The sequence below is a fragment of the Cyprinodon tularosa genome, unplaced genomic scaffold (assembly GCF_016077235.1).
Source record: "Cyprinodon tularosa strain WSP-4 unplaced genomic scaffold, ASM1607723v1 ctg98, whole genome shotgun sequence".
Classification (NCBI taxonomy): Eukaryota; Metazoa; Chordata; class Actinopteri; order Cyprinodontiformes; family Cyprinodontidae; genus Cyprinodon; species Cyprinodon tularosa.
The window spans coordinates 1,798,283-1,820,985 of NW_024039762.1; the positions used below are offsets into that span (position 1 = coordinate 1,798,283).

General features: G+C 37.2%; 1 protein-coding gene across 1 annotated transcript in view; it reads right to left on the reverse strand.

Annotated features, from left to right (window-relative positions):
• Window positions 1-22,703, reverse strand: part of cdkal1 (CDK5 regulatory subunit associated protein 1-like 1) — a 260,805-nt gene that overhangs the window by 120,002 nt on the left and 118,100 nt on the right. The window contains exon 9 of the mRNA XM_038275895.1: window positions 2,777-2,943. Coding sequence (XP_038131823.1) covers window positions 2,777-2,943 — 167 coding nt within the window. The remainder of the gene's footprint in view (window positions 1-2,776; window positions 2,944-22,703) is intronic.

Here is a 22,703-nt window from a genome sequence, read left to right on the forward strand (position 1 = left end):
GGAAAGACAGCAGGCTATTATTTGGCCTTACTCATAGATGATGGATAAATATAGTTCTGATAACTGGCCCTCATCAGAGCATTTATATTACCTCTATAAAAAGTTAGGAAAAGAGAAAAAAAAGTCTGTGTCTTCTTAAAAGGAGGGAAATTAAATGAAGAATCTCTAAAAGCTGAATCTTTAAAGTGGCGGGTAACTAATAACTATATATTCTAATTTACAAGGTATAAGATAAAAAATGTGCACAATAAAATAACTAGGGCTTGCAGACAATGAGTTGAAGAGAAGAGGGGAAGGAGAAAGGGTAAATAGGGGACGGGAGCAACAAAAGGAAATGACAACTTAAGGAAGACCATTCTTATCTTCCTTTATGTAGGTTAATTGACTGAGGAATTAAGGCAGAAAAAAAGATATAATTCAATTCACTGCATAGACGTTAACAATAAAAGAGCTGGTAGCATATGAATGATTCTTAACATACATCCACATAGACTAAGCTAGTGTGGCACCCAAGTATATTTCTAATTATCAGTTAATTGTTATTCCCTATCATTAGGAGGATGGTTTTTTAATTGTAATGTAGCCAAGCAGAAAGCCTACCTATACATGAGGGGGACAATTAGACACCTCCATTAACCCCTGGTTAATTACAACCTCCATTGCTGCTTCCCACAGCACTTATTTTATACTCTTCCTTACCTCTCATCTCTATCCCCAGGCCTTCGACCCTCCCGTTTATCTCCTTTTTTCCTGCCCTCTTTCCTCTCATCTATGATCTCAATCATTCTTGTTTGTTCAAATTTAAGTAGCTTTTTTAAACTTGCCTTAAAAACACTGATCTAACTAGGTTATAGTTTCCTTTACATTAGCCCTGGCTGTTTTTTCTCCTAATCTTTTATTGTAATTATATATTTTTTCCATAGGTTTTTATAGATGAGCCTTAGAATGCAAGAATTAAAGCTGAGCTGAAGAGCAGTTAATCTAGATAATCATTCAGATGTCAGCTTTTTAAAATTGTATTTAATGAACTGACACATTAAAGTACAACAAAACAAGCAAAAACAGAAGAAATCTGAAAATTAAAAAGTTATCTAACAGAAGTAGAAGTTTTTTTTTTCCTTAATAACATCTTACTTGCCTTGCTGACATTTTCCACCCGGTTAATGATCTCATGCAAGACTCTACAACTAAGATGAAGCCGAGCTACAAGGACAGAAATCATCTCTGATATTTGAACTTCCTGTTATGAGCATTTTTACTGCGGAGAACAATTCTCAAATTCCTGGCAGCAGCTTCATAGAATTTTAAAAATCAACCTTTTCTGCAAAGGAGAAAGCTTTCATTACTAGAAAGGTTACAGGAGATGTGTTTTTTTTTAACAAAAGTAATTTGATTTTTCAAGATTTTTAGAGGATCAGAGATTTTTATTGCCCTACAGTAAGCCTTGTGCAAACCCTCCTACTGTAAGGATTTGATGCTTTTGGCAAATTTTATCACACTGAAGAATAAACATGCCTGTCCTCACTTTTGTTCTGGAGCCACTACATGAACCAGAGCTTCCCTAACATAAGCAGAGTTGGGTTTATTGGTGCCTTAAAAATCTACTAAAACAAACACAGGCTATTTTAGTGATCTATTTATTTAGTAAATGTGCAGCCACTCTTTTGAATTTTCAGCCATTTCTAGAAGCGCATCTCCAAGGTGGATTTACATGGGGCTGAAATGTGAGAAAAGGTGTCCCTTCTCCAGCAAGAACCTGTTTCTATAGTGGACCTCCTTCACCCCCCAAAGCTCCTGTATATAAACTGCTGGGACTTGATAAGAAAATGTTCATGTTCATCCATCCCTTGACTTTTAAGGAAAAAGCCTCCATATTTAAAGTGCAACCTTAAGAGCATATAGTAGCATTATTTGTTTGAATTTCACTGATCCTTCATTAATGTAATAAAGACACCATGCTGAATCTAAAACCCTTCTCTTAATGCTGCTCTAAGCTCCTCCATTGCCTAAAATTTAACCATAAATATTTACATTCAGCTTTTGAGGAAAGTCTGTAATAGCATTTAGCAATTACTTTCAGACATTTTTTTTTCCTCAAAACTGTAAGCATGCGGAAAATGCCTTCAGTTTTTCTAAATACTGCATCTTTCACGGAGCTGCAGAGAGACAAAGTAAACTGAATAGAGGAGGGGTAAACAAGGTCCATTGTTCCATTAGAAAAGACAATAATGACTGATAGAATTGGGGTGGCTAAGGAATACACAATGGTCTTTAATTGACTCATTAGAGAGGGAGAAAATGAACTAATGAGCAGAGGGAAGGCTGGAGCTGAACTGCTGGGTAAGCAGATCGTACGGCCATTTAGTTTATTAAATCTAGGCAAAGCAATATTGTTTTGTTTTTTTGTTTTTTTTAACTACGATGAGCGCATGTGAGACCTGGGGGGAAAACATTTTAAAACAGTGTGGAGCAAACGTTCTTATGAGCCTCAGTGTTTTAGTTTAATTTAACATTAATGTGTCATTATTTTTGAAAGATATTTGGATGAAATCTGAAATATGCAGAGTCCAATTTTTGACACACATTTACAAATATAACATGAGGATCTGATGAACTATGAAATAACCACCATGTATTTTATTAATGACAGAGAGGTGACTTTGGGTTAGGTACAGATATAGCCAGGGTACAACTTGGGTTATTTAGAGGAAAAAAAACAGACTCGGTTTTCTGTCCTGTAAATAAAATGAAAATTAGTCTGTGTGACTGCACGTACCTCCAGATGTTCCAGGATATAAGGTGGGTTGGTCATGCCCAGCCTCAGCATGGCTCCATCAGGAATCTCCTGCACCAGCCTCCACAGTAATGTAGGCAGATCTGTCCCTATGTCTCTGCCGTAAGCACCTGTGTCTTCACTCGTCAACCAGATCTCACATACTCCCTCTGGAAACATAAATGGAGAGTAGCCGCACTTTAGATAGGGAAAAAAGGGATGACAAAGATCTGCTTTTTAAGGATTTTCAGGTTTAAGCTGTGCGGAACACATAACTGCCTTATAAACCAATAATACATTTAGGATAATTGTAAAAAAGCAAAACAAAACACTGAATTAGGTAAAGGATCCCATGTGGGTTTTCTCTACTTTGATTGCAGCTGCCTCTACACTTGGGGGAATCTCACATTTCATTAACTGACTTTAAAATAACTTCACCTATTGTAGGTAATGAATATTAAACCCCTAGGCTGAAGCCAGAGGGGATTATAGATACATGTGATCAGTTTTTATCCCAACAAATCAGTTGGGGCATCCTGTACACTCATATCAGGCAGTGCTGGTGTGGAACAGGAAAAATGAATGAATAAATGCAACATGAGAAAAAAAAATATCTATGATTTACAGATCCTGCCTTACGTGGAGACAGGACTTAATAATATCTCTAGTCTCCAAACATCCACATTAATCCTGCCACCAGGCCTTACCTGAATCCTAACAGGTAAGGTATGGGGGAAAATAAAGCTTTCTAAATAACTCATAATAGCCCTGATAATGTGACTTGTGGATTTTTCCCTTTCCACAATCATTTTCATTAAAGCAGGAGTCTAATTCTGCACAGAATGGAAGTAATTTAACATTCATACTCCAGTATGCTCTAAACCCTGTTACTGCTCATAAAAGGACTCAAGCATGACTTTATATAGCGTTGAAAACATTATCCATCATGTGATTATCCACAGTGTGTCATTTTGGGGTGTTCATACGACTTCCTATAATAAATTTGACTCACTAAATAGCTACCACTGTATCTTTTGTCATGTAATCATAGTATAATCAACAAATGGAATAAATTACTTGATTTTAGGTAAAGATAAATACATGAAAAAGTGGTTTTGGTTAGAAGGAAATTCTGAAGATATAATAAGATTAAATAAATATAATTTGATTATTTAACCACAATATTAACATGTGGGACATAATCTAATGATTCTGATCTGAGTTGGCTTTGCTAATTCTATTCCAACTTGGCTTTTTGATAATTCCTGTCCTATCTATATCCGTGGTTCCAAATGGCTCCTAAAGTACACCTGTCCTGCATATTTTTGGTGCCTCTTTTTGTAGGGATATACGGATGCAACTTTTAATTTCAGATACCATAACGATATTCCAGCTTTGAGAATTTTCCGATACTGATATTGACCAAATAAGATATTACGACGTATCATACATAATTTTATTATTTATTTTGCACTGTTAGAAAATATTTGAACAAGTGCAGGGTTTATAAAGAAATGGGTAACTTTAATTTAATGCTTTTTAATACTGTTTGACATAATTTTAATGCCATCAACAAGTACCCATGACGAGGGAGAGACTTTTTAAAAAGTATTCTATGTAATCTAGGTATTCTAAAGTGCCTTAAGAAGATTTAAGAACATAGGACTAAAATTGAAATGGAAATTAACTGGAAATATTTTAAAAAAGTGGATACAAAAACACATGCTTCAAAAATAACATGGAAAGTAGAATGCTACAGAAGATGGTACATTTAGTAAGAAGGATTAATTTTTTTAGAAAAGAGGATTAATGCACGCGTCTCAGTTGGTTCGCTTTCAATTTGAGTTCTGACTCAACATTTTTAAATTTACTACATTTGTCCTTTTACCTCTTCTTTAGAGTATTGGATTTTGTTAGCATTTGAGTCATTAGTGTGATAAAACAATTTTCCACAGGTGAAAGAATTGGCTATTTCTGAATCTTGAAACATTGCCGGGAACAATTTGGATACACCGTCATTAAAAGCGTGTGAGTGGTGTTGCACGGTTGTGTTCAGAAACCAGAGCACCCCCTATGCATTGCATTGCAGTATTGCATTGGATCCAAATATTGTTGGAAGAGTCTGATTTTCTCAAAGTTAGTGGCGGTAGTGATTGCTCCAGCTGGTGCTGTGCTGTTTGTGGTGGCAGCTACTGCAGACATGGCTGCATTGGTTACAGAAATATAACTTGACATTGTTAGCTGTTGTCTGTCCCTCAAAGCTGATCTGTGGCTGTTCGACTGCTCTTGAAATCGTAACGGATTGACACACATTGTGCAAAGGTACTTTTTTTTCTTTAAAAAAAAAATCGGCAAAATCCTCCGTCATCTTTACCGTCGACAGGCTGCATCCACATCCCAAATTCCTGTTGTTCCAGCCACCGTTGAAATTTGCATTTTCCCATTCTCTAGTCTTTTTCAGTTGAGCCACTACGCTTCTTTTCCAAACATGCGGGTTTAGGTTTGAGATACCAGCTGACATAATCGGATATTTGACTGATATCCAATGGTGGCGCCCCCTGTTAGAAGCAGGAGATTTGTGTCCTGGGGATGCTACAAGATAAGAAGATCAAACCTCAGACTGTCATTCAGGGCCCCTGAGCAAAACCTTTCACCCCACAAAGCTCCTGGGTGGTAGAAGCTGCTCAATAGTCCGGTAAAATGCAGATGTTGAGTTGAATTGAGTGAAAACTCTGGCCCATGCGGCTCCTGTTCTGGGATCTCAGTAAAAGAATCATAATGTATCAAAGAAAATATATAATGTTAGGAAATCTTGGTACAAACTGACAATTATTTCTAATGTAAACTACTTGGAAATTGGAATTTTGTTGTACAAATGAAGTTTGTGTATAATCTAAATCTATTTTTTAGACCATCTTTATTAGCACATACTGATTTGTTTTCAGCCATATTTTGTACCAATCCAGCCTACATCCTTTGCTCGTCAACCAGCCAACAGCTCTTCTCTCAATGCCGTTAGTCCCTTACCTCACTAAGCCCCTAGCTGTCATCGCCTAAATGCTCCAAGCCTTTAGTAAAACCTTCTTCATGACAGTCAGTGACAAGCATTAAAAATAACCTTCCTACAAACAATTACTGCTGGAACGGGAAGGTCAGATGTAGCAAGAGGGGATGATCTACCGGCTTCATAGTAAATTACAGCCACGCTCAGTGCTACTGTCTAATGATCTGTCACTTGGCTGTAGGTTTGGCAATGGCTGAGTGTCTGCTTAAGCTACGTGTTAAGACATATTAGCTCATGCAGGCACACAAAAATAGATTTGCACTTACAGAGGCACAAGGCAAATTGCACACACAGTGGCATAAAAATGTGTGCAACAATCATTATCATTAACTGTGCAGGGAAAGACAGAAAGATGCATGTGGTCATTTAGATAGCAAAAACTATGCTTGGCCAATTGGACGGTGGTGTGTGTCAGTGTGGTGGTGTCTTCTGACAGAGAGATACAGATGATATAAAGTAGGACTTAGATACATATTCATGGGAGGGTTAAATCAAAATGGATGGAAGTGTAATTGTCAAAAGCTGATTTAAAAGGTTGGCAGATATCATCATCATGAACATTAAAATGCAATGAAGATTTCGAAGCCATCCATGACTGAAAACACATCAAACCCAACAACCAATCTTAAATTTTTAGATCGTATCGTCCTTACATTGACACACACACACACACACACACAATACAGAGAATGATGTCCTTTGTGCTGGTCTCTCTAACAGTGGAGTTCGTTAACTTTCTTTTATCCTTTCACTTTTCTTTAAACGTTATTTCTGGGAACACCAGCACTGTTTAAAGAACATCACAGATGCGAGACATTCTTTCTTCCGAAGGCCCCTGAAAAGCTTGAGGTCAAGCTCCACACAGGGACATATCATTACCCTCTGTCAGCATTAATAATTAAAAATAATCTGTAAAAAATACATTATTAAAGTGCTAGTTCTCTGCGTAATGATTTATCCATAACGTGTTATGTTTGTAATCTTTCAGACCAAAAGGAGAGTGCTGAGGGGAGTTCTCCAGGTACCTAATGTCAAGCTTGTGTGGGATAAATTATGCCAGTCCCACTGCCATGTCAAGGTCCTTCACTGCATCATCTGCATCCTGGGAGTGAGTTTTTTCCTACTATCAGACCATCAGCAGGCATTTTTAACGTAATACAACCGCCCCAGAGGAACGATGCCTGTGAGGTTGCTTATTACAGGGTCAGACCTGCTTTAAATTGGTCTGTAAGCTGAATGCATTCCTCCCAAAACAAAATTCCTGAAATTCCAGCCACACAATGCTGCTGAGGCACTAAGCTTGTGTATCATCTGCTTACATAGATACTGTGACTCCATTGTTGATTATGATTTTAAAAAGGGTGATGCTTTGGAAAATCCCATGTTTACTCAAGGCCATAGCCATTTGTAGATCTCCAGATAAACCCAACAACCTGACCAATAACATGGCCTTTGGCTTGCCTCTCTCTGCTCCTTGTCATTAGGTGTGCCAATGGTGTTATTGTTGGCCAGGAATGTAGGGAAGGTGGCCATCAGGAAAAGCCTGTTAGCTCTCCACTCCACGAAGTTTGATCTAAACTGCACAGCTGCTTCCTCTGCTTACCAGCAGCCGTGTGTCAGGCTGGAATAATGTCTCCAAGATTACTTAGATACATTAATCAGATCACTTATGACTGTAAATAAAATGATCGGGTTTTTCTAGCTAATTATAGATTTCTGGCTTTGTCTAGGGTCTCACCTGCCAATTATGATTCCTACACAAAACCGTTGCTGCTGAAAGCAGCTCTGATTTCAATCACATATGTTCATTCAAAATATCTCAATTTATAAAAAATTTGCTCCCCTATACATTTGTCCCACAAAATGTTTTTTATCATGAAATAAACTTTAATATCAATAAAAGATAACTGAAGTAAATAAGCATGTTCAGAAATATTTTTGATACCTTTACCACAGGTGTAAAAGGATGCAGCTTAAGTCTTATCATTCCCAAGAATATGTTAGAAAATGTCTTAAAACAATTTGGCAGTTTTATTGTATAATTGTTTTATTTCTGGTGAGCAGGTGTCCATTGATTGGTCCATTGATGCAATTTTTTTTTTTAAATCAATGATAGTAACTCATAAAGGTGAGGTCTGCAGAGCTTTAGATCTTGTCCTGGGCTCCTTTTGTGACCTTTTAGAAGAGTCATCAGTTTGTTCCTCTGGAGAAGACCTTCACTGATCCATGTTTCCTCCATCTTTAAATGATAGCTATTAGTGGGGTCTGCTCGAGTGCCTTAGAAATGGTTTAGAAACCGTTTCAGGTATAATTGATGATGACATTAAAATCAGTCAAAGATGTGTTGCTTTTTAAGATAATTTAGCCAACTTCACGTTCTTAGACTGGACCTCTTTATGCAATCTAAATGACAGTAAAGGCCAATTTATCCTTCTGATGGATAGCGTCAAATCTGTCTCTGTGCCCGACCATGCCCCACGCGCAGAGGCTCTGCAACTGTCATCTCACACCTCAAAAAAATCCTGACTACGCGTCAGACAGTCCCAAACCCATGCAGACCTCAAGCTGAAGTGCGCAGACAAAAAGCAGCTGTGATTGGTCCTTCGTATGCCTTTCTGGCTGTCTGTGTGTGCGTCCTTCTCAATTTCATGCCGGGACACGCCATTTTTAAAAACCGAGGAGTAATAACAACAATGGATAACCACGACGAAAGGTTAATCGAGGAGGTTCGGAAGTACAGCCACTTGTACAATGCCTCAGACCTGTTGTTTTGGAAGATAAACTCCCGCCGGCGCCGCTGAAGAAGTTCTTGAGACCAGCCGCTGAAGTTCGCGCAAGTTGTTGAATAGGCTCCCCCTGGCGCTTTGGCGGAAAACTGCTGCGCGTCCCTAGAAATTCCAGACCGATGTTGCAGAAGCATTCCAGCAAAACTGGTTCACGACCAGACCCAAGCGATATTTGCTGTGTGCGGTTGCAGAAGTAAAATCCGCCCTTAATGGTGAATGGTTGTTGCTTGAGAAACCAACTAAAAGATATATGCTTTACTGCACTTAAATGTCCCCTCAGGTAAGGTTATATCTATTTTGCTGTCTAGCAACAACTTTTAGGCTATGGCCAGAACAAAAAAAAATATAAAACTAAACAAGAAACAAAAAAAAAAGAAACAAAAAAAGTCTTTACCGCGATAGGAGTTGAGGAAGACAGAAAAAAGTAAAGATCCTCTTTTGAGCCTCACAAAAACCAATATAACGAGGGGCAGACAGAGCAGGTAAGCAAAGCTCATCATTCTCCACTCTTTATGAAAAACAAAAGAAAAACAAAATCTCGTACAAATTTCACAGAAATCTCTCTGAGAATAACCTCTCACAGAAACAGAGGTGAGATAAAAATCAGCACTGAACTGCTCACCCTGCTTTGTCGGAGCCTCAATACGCAGTCGGTGTGACATGGAAAATAATCGGATCTGAGCTTAACAAGTGGTACGCAAGTTAAACTCTGGTGTTTAAGGAGGATTGAGATGGCTCTATAAAAGTACTTTGGGTCACATGACTCATTTCAAGTTCCAAATGTTTTGTATTGACCTGAAAAACACTTTATTATACCTGAAATTTAAGCTAATAGTTTGGTCCAAAGTTATGTAATGTTGCCTTAAAAAATGGATTAGAAAATGAGCCCAAAAAGCTCAAAGAACCCGATATTGATCGATGTGCTTATGGATCGATATCTAATATTTTTGAAGTTTATATGTTTTTAATTAAAGGGGGAAAAAAAGATTTCCAGATAGCTTATCTAAGGGAAATTGGCTGATGATTTTTGCAAATTTGATTTTGACTTCTATATTCAACACAGTATTTGTTTCAACAAAAAGAATAAGCTTTAAATAAAGGCTGCGGTTCAACTTCTTTTCACTTAAACTAGGACTTTTTAACATAATTAAGCTTAATGTGGTTGTCCAGATGAAAAGGTGCTGTTCTGCTTTTAAACAGCATGTTACCCCCCCACAGCAAAACAAGTTAAATAATTTCAAAGTTCGGCATTTCAGAGCCAGTATTACTCTATGCTCATGTAAATCATTTTATGTTGTATTAAAAAACAAAATAAAAATAAAGCCCGAGGAGGAGCTTAATAAATCAGGACTTTACTTTCTGATATGTATTTAACATCAAGTAAACAGAGGAACAGCAGAGGGAGGAAACAGTTGTGCTATGACGAACTTCCCTTTGTCTTTGTCCAAGAACAACACAAGTTAGCCTGACCATGCATTATTCATATCAAACAATCATCACTCCATTTCTGTGCCAAAGACCCGTTTGCCTTTTATGTGACTGTACAGTAAGTTTTATTATATTTTCTCTATAGTCTGCAAATTCAAATATGATTAGAATCTTAGAGTTGGAATAAAGTTCAAAATAATAATTTAATATTGATAGTTCTGCAGGCTAAGGGTAATTTTTTTATGAGGTGGTATTAAAAAGTTAGGAGGTAGACATGCAGTTCTAACAGTTCTATGGCACTGTTCAGTGGACTCTTATTCTGTCCAATATAAACCAAATAAACATACACTATATTGCCAAAAGTATTTGCTCACCCATCCAAATTATTGGAATCAGGTGTTCCAATCACTTCCATGGCCACAGGTGTATAAATTCAAGCACCTAGGCATGCAGACTGTTTTTACAAACATTTGTGAAAGAATGGGTCGCTCTCAGGAGCTCAGTGAATTCCAGCGTGGAACTGTGATAGGATGCCACCTGTGCAACAAATCCAGTCGTGAAATTTCCTCGCTCCTAAATATTCCACAGTCAACTGTCAGCTGTATTATAAGAAAATGGAAGTGTTTGGGAACGACAGCAACTCAGCCACGAAGTGGTAGGCCACGTAAACTGACGGAGCGGGGTCAGCGGATGCTGACGCGCATAGTGCGAAGAGGTCGCCAACTTTCTGCAGAGTCAATCACTACAGACCTCCAAACTTCATGTGGCCTTCAGATTAGCTATAGAACAGTGCGCAGAGAGCTTCATGGAATGGGTTTCCATGGTCGAGCAGCTGCATCCAAGCCATACATCACCAAGTGCAATGCAAAGCGTCGGATGCGGTGGTGTAAAGCACGCCGCCACTGGACTCTAGAGCAGTGGAGACGCGTTCTCTGGAGTGACGAATCGCGCTTCTCCATCTGGCAATCTGATGGACGGGTCTGGGTTTGGCGGTTGCCAGGAGAACGGTACTTGTCTGACTGCATTGTGCCAAGTGTAAAGTTTGGTGGAGGGGGGATTATGGTGTGGGGTTGTTTTTCAGGAGCTGGGCTTGGCCCCTTAGTTCCAGTGAAAGGAACTCTGAATGCTTCAGCATACCAAGACATTTTGGACAATTCCATGCTCCCAACTTTGTGGGAACAGTTTGGAGCTGGCCCCTTCCTCTTCCAACATGACTGTGCACCAGTGCACAAAGCAAGGTCCATAAAGACATGGATGACAGAGTCTGGTGTGGATGAACTTGACTGGCCTGCACAGAGTCCTGACCTCAACCCGATAGAACACCTTTGGGATGAATTAGAGCGGAGACTGAGAGCCAGGCCTTCTCGTCCAACATCAGTGTGCGACCTCACAAATGCGCTTCTGGAAGAATGGTCAAAAATTCCCATAAACACACTCCTAAACCTTGTGGACAGCCTTCCCAGAAGAGTTGAAGCTGTTCTAGCTGCAAAGGGTGGACCGACGTCATATTGAACCCTATGGATTAGGAACGGGATGTCACTTAAGCTCATATGTGAGTCAAGGCAGGTGAGCAAATACTTTTGGCAATATAGTGTATATTTAGATGTTCCCAGGAAATCGGGGAGAGAGAACTTTGTTGTTTGCCACAAAACAGTGGAATGGCTTTCCAATATTTGCATTGGTAACAGAGGACATGAATGCCTTTCTATCTTTTTTAAAGTTGAATTTGGCTTTTAGTTCCAGTTGAGCGGCAGCATTTTGTAAATTTTAATATTGGTTCTTACTTTTTTTGATCTTTACAGAACGTTTTTTGTAAAGTCTGTCTGGTATTTTGTTATTTTTCTTAACTGACATGTACAGAAACCCCAGTCTCTTGTCCAAGTAGAAAGCTCTACAAAAAAGTTAGGTTGATACTGCGATAAAAATCCATTAAGCAAAATATTTCACACTAATATATGACTCTAGGTTTAAAAAAAAAAGAAAACTTTAAATAACAGTTTTGCTGCAAAATGCAGAAAACGTTGCAAATACAGTGATTTATGAAACCAAGAGTGAAAAGCTATTACCAAAAAAACTTAAGATAATATAATTATCCGGGGAAAAAATATAAGAAAAATTTTTGTCTAAGTTATTATACTAAATATACAGATTATACTATATTTACAGATTGTAAATACAAAAATAAAATGAGTTAATTTCATTCTATCCCCATCATACATGCTCATGTAAAACATTTGTTTAATCTTAATCTCTCTGGCGTTATGGACAGGATGCCACAGGCAATGCAAATGATTTTATACATGCAAATTAAAAACGCTGCCACTGAATTGTTGTATTTCTCCAGTTCTAAAGGTATAAGTAAAAACTGGGAGTTGAGAGCTTGAACAATGAAGTCCATAAAACAAAAAACAAAAAATGCTTCATTTTAGTAGTTATTAGATATTTCAGCCTGAGAGGAAATTCTAAAAATTAAAACAGATGTTTACATGTTTTGACTATCATGTAAAAGATAAAAGTCTTTACATTAGTGATTTAGAAAAAAATAAATACAACAAATCGCATACATAAATTTCTAATCTTGATATTCACCCTTTAATATATGTTTGGACAGAAAGTTGTAAAAAGTGTGTAACTACATAGAAAAAAATTTTTTTAATTTATTCCAGCGTTTTATTGTCATTACACTGTCACGAGTACAGAGCAACAAAATGAACTCTCTGCATTTAACCCATCCCCTTGGGGAGAAGTGGGCTGCCATTGTTCGGCGCCTAGGGAGCAGTGTGGGGTTAAGGGTCTTGCTCAGGGACCCAGAGTGGCCGTCTGTGGGAGTGGGACTTGAACTCATAAACACAAGATTCCAAGCTCTATGCCTGAACCACTAGGCCGCCACTTCCCCTTCTGGGCTTTCCATGAGTTTCTGTAACATTCCCCCAATATAAATCGAGGTGGTGGGTGATTTTAAACAGCTCTGCTAACAGGCACTGATGACTTGCAGCCATTAAAACAACAATGTTAATGTTAAATAAAAATACTAAAGATAAAAAACATCTGAAGTAGTTGGTAAGCAAAAGTACAAAATTTATTTCAATATAAACTCTCATTAAATGCAAACCATTCACAATTTCATCGCTTAAACATAAATAAAGTTGTTTGACATTACTGTGCATCAATACAAATCTTAGACAGATGCAGACATACACGCAGTTGTTTCCCTTTTTAGAGATGATTCACTACTTTCTCTCATGAATTACAAACACCTCAACATCTCTATCCTTAACAGCTTCCTTCTGGCTAACTTGGTCCACAGTAAATCTCCTCCCTCAGCAAAGAGAAAGAAATCACACAAACATGTCAGCTCCCAGGGTATAAAAATCAGGCTTACTGTAAAGGAAATGAAAAAAAGGCTATTAAACTCTAAGGGGGAAAATTGAGCATATACACTAAAAGTACATAAATACTAATTAATATTTAAAAGGGAATTTTGGATGTGGAATCATCATTGTAAATGTATTGATACATGTACAATTCTAAACTGGCTCTAAAAAAATTTTGCAAACCAATATCAATTAAAAACAACAGCTGAAATACTTCTTATACTATACTAATTGAAACATCTTCTGTCACGCATTAAACTCCAAACTGAGTAAACACCGACTTGAACTCATCACACAAAACTCAACAATCCAATTCATACGCCAACAACACAACATACAAGGGTTTAATTGCAGTAATTAACCGCCCTAATTCAGAGCAACAACTGTCAGTGTTGACGGGCTGTGTGGGTGTCATGGCAGGTAGCATAATCATCACAGATAAACCCAACGCACGCAATTGTCTATGCAGTCATCGTCTCATTGGCAAGTTTCATAAAGATGTGTTTATGGGAATGCTCACAGGCATGATCAACTTCCACATGCATGTAGTTTATTCATGAGTGACTGGACATGCATGCATGCATCTACAGCAGCCCACACAATTTAAAATACCACATCAACTTTAGCCTACTTTCACACATAGTTCTGAACTGCAGGCGCGACCTTTTCTGTGTGACTGTGTATGAGATAGGATGTCAAGATACATCAAAGTATGTATACACACACACAAACGTGTCCTGAAGTCTTGTGTTCAGTATACGAGAAAAGTTTTTCATTGTATATTTGGGTCACACACATTCTATAGATTTATCAACAGTAATTGGCAGATCAAGCTACTCCTTCTGTCCAGCTGGGCAGCTGTGTGTATAAAATATGTATACATTGGTAATGAAAGGGGGGATTTTGTATCTCATCTTCGGCTATGTTTTTGAGTGTATGTCATGGTTGTTGGTTATCATAAAGGAAGCTTATTTTGAAGCCTCCAGAACTGGCGGGTTGCTGCAAAGAATCAATAATGTGGGCCAGTAGGAATTCAAAAAAGATCACTCTCCTGCACTGAGAGCCCACACTATAGACGGAAAAATAATAATTTAAAAAAATAAAGGAGATTTAACTGCAACCCCTATGATTTACTACATGCTTATTGTGTTTTTTTATTCTTTTAATAACCGAATTGATCTCAACAAAAGAATTGTATTTTTCTTAAAACTTTTTAATAAGTTCAAAATGTTCTGAACAACAATATTAGTTGTATCCCCAAAGACTAATAATATTTTTACACCCTGAGAAATGTATGTAGGCTATTAAATGATATTTAAGTTATATTTACATCAGAGAATCCGGACAGGACATTGGTCTACCGGAGGACAGCTTGATGCTAGATTAGGTCAAAGCAGTGAATAAATTATGTAGCTTAAGTTCAATTCTGACTCTCTTTACTAATTTTTTGGGGAAAACGATCTAGAAATAAGTAAAAATGTCTTAAATGAAGTATATCTACTCTTAATTTGAGTAGGTAAATGGGATAGTTTTTCAATGGAATGAGATTTTTACTATTAAAACAAGATAATTAGATAATATGCTAAAACAGATGATCAACAGTAACGTAATCAACCACGTCACCAAAGCACGCTTGGGTGACAACAACAATGGCTGCCGCTGGAGAGTTGAGGTGTGAAGATTCTGCTATTAGGTCTGTTCTAGAAGATATCGACAGCAAATTAATTTTAAAAGAGGAACAGAGAAACGCGATCAAGGCTCATCTTCTTATTCTAGGCGTGCAACTGCACGCTTTGATTTTTGTTGACAACAACTATGCGTCGCTTAACATACGTCACGCACTCCGTTGCTCTTATTGGTTGTAGGTCTATCCAATTGAGTGCAGAGGCATTTTATTTCCTGGTTCGTTTGAAACACGCCCCATAATCACAGCTCTATGGAGCAGTATCAGACTCATATTCTGAATAGAATTGAGTAGGACTACGTCAGGCTAGTTTAGGGTGGCCAAAAATGTTAACTACTGGGTGCAACAGCAAATAAAATGTCCTCAGGCCTTTATCCAAAGCTTAATTTTAGAAGACATAAATTGAAAAGAAGGCAAATAATTTGTTGTGCTGTACGACTAAAACACGCTCTCTCAGAGTGGAGTCCGATGCTTTCCAGCCAATAGATCCACAGCATCAGAAAAGGTGCGCTTGATTTCTTGCCTGTTACTGCTTACGATAAAATTCCCACTTTTTTTCCTGAGTGTTTGTTTTTCAGTTTATTATAAAAGGTTTAATTTTGAAAAACAATTTTATCATCAGTAAGCAGTAACAGGCAAACTCAGTAGTAGAAAACAAGCGCACCCTTTCTGAGGCTATGGTTCTGTGACGAACTTTCTCCAGTCAAGAGACAGGTTTGTGCCCGGATCTCTGATCTTTTCACACAAGGAGAAATAAGGAAACCAGAGGAGAAGATCCCTCTGCAAGAAGCATCAGATCTGACAGCAAAAGCAAAGATTTGATGGAGAAGAGAATAGATTTGAGAGATAGCAGAAGTTTTAAATGCTACCATTACTAGTTTGGATTGCAATCAGAGGAAAGTCTGCTATCACACTGAAGTCAGGAGACTTAACCAAAGCACTCTACACTACATTCAGTCATTAACCCATTCACGCACACATTCCCACTCTGATGATGGCAAGATACATTGTAGTCACAACTGCCCTGGGGCTCAAAAGTGAGTGCTGCCGTACGCAGCCGCCACCGGGACTTCTGACCACCATCAGTCGGCAATGCAGGTAAAATCTCTGGCTGCTTTGTTACATTTTAAGCAGTTCTCTGTACAGTTATGGTTTTCAAAAGAGGATGTGTTTACTATTAATTTAAAAATAAAAACATTTAAACTTTGCTGTAAATTGCAGGGTTAATACAACACAGACTCACATATCCTCTTACAAAGCTAACCCATGTGAGCCGATCAAATTAATGAACTTGTATCATCCGTCATTAAAAGCACATGAAATGAAGCTGAGAAGGCGACAGCAGGCTACTGGGATGATTGGAGAGTGTAAGGGGAGAGAGTGTTACAGGAAGGATCTCATTTCTGTATGGTTCAGAGACCCCAGGAACCGCAGACTGCTTTGGGCATCAGACCGCCCCCTCCCGCCACACACAAGTCCCAAAACTGAGATTATATATGGAAATGAGTTCTTATTAAAAAGTCATTGAAGTGGTAATGGTTCATATCGCCTGTCAAGAAGTCAAGGCAGTGGACCCACACATACACTGGACTAAAGAATACACACCAACACATATAGCACTACAGTTGTGTTATTAATCAGACATAATAAGGCTTAACTCCTTTCAATTCAAGTCTGTTGACCTACTTTTTTTGAGTGTTGTTTGTGTGAACATGTGTGCCTGCACGGGCAATAATTTGATAAATAATAATACGTCCGGTCAGTATTTATGCTAATATATTCATGGGCCACAAGCAGGCAGCGTGTTTGTGTTTGTTAATTCATTTAGGCAGCCTGTGCAGTGTGGATGTGTGTGTTTGCTTAGAGTTAGTTAAACTGGAAAGCCTGGATGAACTATGTACTCAGGCTTGTGAGTGTGCAAGTGTAAATTAAGTTAATGTTAAAAAAACATGCATGCATTAATAAAGTCCTGGATTATAAAACATTATTTGATGATGGAAATGTTAGTGTTTTAATGTAAACATATGGGGCATTCGTCTATTGAGATTTTGGAATACCAACTGGTTTGTTTACTGTATGAAATAGTGGAGACAGAGCTAGGCCATAAGGAAGGGCCACTGATCCCAATCTGCTACACATTTATTACAGCCTCATTAGATTGGTCAAATATAATCACTGTTTACTAGACGCTAAACAGCCTTAAATCTACCTCATATTTACAAGTATTCTGTGTATTCCAGATCCAGCTATAAAATATGGTTCACCATCGAAATATATGGAGATAAAATAAATATTCCAATTATTCACTATGTAGGTGGATAGGTCTAGGTCTAATGAATTTTAAATAGAGCATGCTAACTGACTTTATAGCTGCATAATATTAGGACATCCTGTTACACGAAGACACTGAAAATAAATATGTTATTTCTTTCATGCTTCCTTTCTCGCATGTTTAAGAGGCTGAGCTACCACTGTAATGAAAGCCTAAAAAAATACAAATTTTTTAAACTTTCCTCAGGAGTTGTGATTTGTTTGTAATGATTTTTCAGAGCTGGCCAATGTGTTAAGTGCTGGACATACTTCTGATAAATGTTTATATTTGAGAAAGTTTGGCCAGATAACCTATATCCATAGATGAAAATATTTGGATCCCTTCTAAACCAATAAAAAATATGATGTCAAAGTTGATAGTACTGTGTATATTTTTGCTTAAAACATTCTGAGCAAAAATATATGCGGTACTGTGGTCTAGGGGGATTTATTCTGCCTAACAAAAGGTGACAAAACTTACTGTGGAGACTAGCTTTCAGAGTAAGGATTACTTAATTAGCCCAAGATGTCTGTAAAGGAGGTTATGGGAATCTAGTTAACAACTGAATTTGAATGTGGCATCATGGAACCAGCCAGGTATTTTATTACCAAGTAATGAGCCCTTACGCTAATTGTTAATAGTCACACGCCAATTTCTCTGTCACTCCATAGCATGTAGAGCCATCACCTCCCAATTAAAGTCAAAGGAACAAAATATTGTAACTTCTGCTCTGTTATTTTTCTTTTTATTTTATAAAGTGCCTTTAATTTGCCTCCCTCATATGTAACTCTAAAACTTCTCGAAGCAATTCCCCTGACAAATCATTTGAAAACTGTAAAAAAAAAAAAGTGTCAATTTATTCCATGATTAGTCAATTACTTTTACTGCACAGAGATCACTAGAGTCAAAATAGGAAACTGTAACAAGAGTCAAGAGAGAGAAAGGAGAGATACAGAGAGATGGAAACTGCAGACAAGTCCCAACATGTCCCAGACATGCTTAATGTGGAAGCTGAACAGTTTCACCTATTTTCATCCATGCTATTGCTGTCTCTTTGGTTATTTTGTTTTACTACATTTATATGGTTTACGATATATATGTAAATTTTAAGTACAGGTACAAACTAAAAAATAAATGCGGCTTTCTTAATGTGCACCATCTAGATCGTTAACAACTGAGCTTCTGAAATGCATGTTTTTTTTTGTTTGTTTTTTTAAATGTCATCTAATGATATTCAGCATTTATTGAACTATTGAATTATTCTGCTTTGATGGTGCACTCCCCCTCCAATAAAACAACAATATTAGGTAAAATATTGCCTCAAAGAATGCATATACTTCTATAAAAGGATTTGCTTTAGTAAATCTTATGTAATTAGAGCAATCTTTAACAATCACTAAATAGTTATGGATATTTCGTGTGACATTTTATCAATTCCTTTAACTTTTAAGTAAATAATAATAATACTAAAGCCTTGGCTGAACTGATGTATTTAGGGATACTTTAAAGTGTGTTTAGATTATTTCTAACACTACCCAGACTAATTATAACAGTTAAATATATCACATCCTTTGAATCAGAATGTCAACCAGATTAATCGGTAATATACCTTTTTCAGTTTGTTAAAAGAACCCTGATTTAACAGTACATAAAAATGTTATAAACTAATTGAAATAAACCTTTTTTTTTTACTGTCACTGCTGAAAGTATTTTTGAAACTGAAAAACTTAAGTGAAATAGGTAATGACATGGTGTACCTTTCCTGTAGTACAATAAAACTGAGAAAAGAATGTTTCCTTGTTGTATTCGCTAAAATAATTTAATGCCTAAAGGTTCATCGAATAACACTGAAGCTAATTTAGAAAAAGGTCATTTATTGAGGGGCAATGTCAGGGACAACCCAGAGCATTATTAGAGTAGTTGAGTTGAAGCAATCAGGAAAAAACATTTACGTGCAGGAAAAAACAGTTTCAAGCATTTGTAGAACATCTCTCTGAGAGTGCGTATTTGTACTTAATTGTGAATGCGTGTGTGGATCAGCTGTCTCCCCTGTGGCCTTTTCATGTCACCCAACACTAGGAGCTTGCGGCTGCGGCCATGGGTGGTCCACTATGTGAGAACTGCTTCCTGCAGGGGGTGTGAAGAGACCCCCTGATGGTATCAAAATATATACCGAAGTGAGATGAAATACACACAAATGTATGCCTAAATACCACGCAGAGCTGCAAATCACACCAAGAGGATGCGAGTGTACTACACTGCAGCTATAATAGAAATGCATTTCTGCTTTTGGGTCACAGGGCTTATTTTAATATTTTCAAATGGACTCCCACTCCCTTCAGCAGACTTTCCAATGAATTTTAAAAGTCCATTCGTTATCAGCCATTTAGGTTTGAAGCTCGTTTACAATTAGCTAATTAAAATGAGCTATTTTAAACTAAAATTAAATCAGATTCACACTTGGAGTTGGCTGTATTATTATGACACTCGCAATATTGGTACAGTTTTGCAAAGGTGAAAGTTAATCAGATGTAACTGTTGACTGAAACAAAAATATTCAAGTATAGCCTCAAGTTTGTGCCTCAATCTGTCCCACAGTTTAATAGCTCTTAATTAGCTAAAATTGCTATTAGTAAGTTGTTTCAATATTTAATTAGTCATTAAAACATGCCGTGGGTAAATTAGAACATTAAACTAAAGGGAAAAGTACATTTGAGTTTACTTTTTAATAGTGTGACTTCAGGTCTTTATCACAACAGGGAATCAAAGGTGGACCAATGTTTGGCCATTTTAAATATAACCAGTAAGTTTGCATCTATCTGTCTTCAGATGTGACTGGGAAAAGGATGAGCCACTGTCCAACATGCAGTAAATGGGGGAAAGAAGAATGATCACCTTTGAGTATAAATAACGTATGAATAAAATTCTGTTGAGCTTTAATAACTGATTTTAATCACAACAACATTAAAGAAAAAAACGATTCAGAGATGGAGTGAAAAGAGAACAACTGGAGCAGCTTTTCTAAACCAAAGGAAAAATAAATGTTGAAGATTGAGTGTTTGGGGGAAAAAATAAGAAAACAAGTTGCGCCCTGATCTGGTTGAGGATCAACAGTTAAACTGATATAAAACAGATAGCTTAGTAGTAGATAACTTTATAAACATGTTTGGAGCACAGTGAACATTCTCTCCTCGTTTTCTTACTGGCATTTCTTTAGTTTCTCTAGCCATTTTTTATTAGACTCCATTTGATTTCTTTTTCTCTTTCAGGTAATGAGGTGTGTTGATCACAGCATTGATGTAAGGTTGGAGTCAATTACAGGTAGACACACTAATTGTGGTGTTTAGTTTAGGTGCTGTATGTGTCAGTGTTTGGATGGTCAATACCAGCGAAACCTGAGAGCAGATTTAATTAATTCCCTTTCTCAATTGGCTAATAGACTACTATGAAGATCTAATTAAAAGGGTATTTAAATCTAATACCGATATCAAATAAAGGGAATAACTGCCATTTAGCAATTTACACTGAGTTTTAAAGTCAGTTAATAAAGTATTTCAGTTTAGAGTTAAATAAAAAACAATAAATTGAACTTTTGGACTCAACTGGGTCCTTAACAGAATATGATTTGGGGAGGAAGATGCTAAATCAAATAATCAGTAGCTGAATCAAATTAATGTGAGATGGATTTGTCAAATTTTACAGCCAATAAGCAATAATTAATTACTTTAAACAGAAAGTGCCTTTTTCATAGAATTATGGTGTAATGTCACACACCATCACTATGTGTTGTTCTATAGTCTATTATTTACAAGTCATGCTGGGAACGCATGCATGAACGCACATATGAATACCTGCACATATGAATATATGAATACCTGCCACATAGGGCTTTGCTCCTTGTCCATAAAATGCCAGCATAGCAAAGGAGCAACTAAGATTGCTTTTGAGGAAGGGTTACTGATTCTGCCATCATGTAAATCATACAGCGTTAATGCAAATGGGGAAACAATTAATAGCATAATAGCCAGATAGATTGTTTATCACATATCTTGTTTTGGTCTACAGTGAAGCTAAATGTGAAATTTCAGTTATTTCTCCTTTCAATAATCCATTACAGCTGACACGTGAACAATATATATATATATATATATATATATATATATATATATATATATATATATATATATATATATATATATATATATATATTTATATTTACATTAAATTATACATTACTATGAAAAGTTCCAATTGTTCCATTTTAAATTTTTTAAATAATAAAAAGGTCATCAAAAAACAGTTGATACCTACAGGTTTGCTCATTTGGTAAGCTAGAATGATCATGTTTATCAGATTCATTTAAGATCTACACATTAACACCTGAGACGACTCCTATTGAAAAGGAGGGAATTCCAGCAGACAGCGACACACCACGCTACTGTTTGAGCCAACTGGCACGTAAAAAGGCATAAATATCTTTTTCATTCAAAATGCACACCACACTTCTTGCTCCTCTTCTTTTAAAAATTTATGGATTCTAACAAAACAGGTGTGAAAGAAGCAGTGTCCGACCTTGCTGGCATTTTTATTTCGGTTCAGCTGGGTTGTTTTCCTCCAGGCTGTATGTCCTGCCTTAAACCATAATTCTGCAACGTGATTGGCCGTCTTGTTTTTGGTTGGTTCTTGAACGGTTGTAGCAGGAGCATAATTGGATATTTGTGTTTGTGAATTCACAAATGGCGCGATAATTCAGCTTGCAGGCAAGACTACTGATTTGCAAATGGTAAGGATTGAGTATTTCTCCTAGCATATACGATCAAGGCCGAAAATGAGCAGCCTGTCACAATGTTTGCAGCCTTTTGCCCATTGTGGCCAGCTCCAGGGGGCGTGTACAGCACAAACAGCTAGCTTACAACAACAAACTACATGCAAAGTAGAAAACACAGCTACAACTTTTTCAAAGCCTCTTTGTGCCCTCCAAGAGCAACAGTCATTTATTTGGAAGACTTATTCACTATTTGTTGATAGCAGTGGTATTTATGAGTTGAATCACAAGATGTCTCTAGATGTTTACATCAAACCCTTGCAGGTAGAAGCTGTTGCCCACTCGCTATGTCTCTCTGTACAGATGCGTCCATATAGATACCAATTTTTCTAGGTGCATGGTGCAGATATTCCACCTGTATGGACGCCGCACGGGGCATGGAAGCTAAATATGACAATTTGGCCACACAGACTTTGCAGACGTGTCGATCTTATATAAAGTTAAAATGATTTATGAAA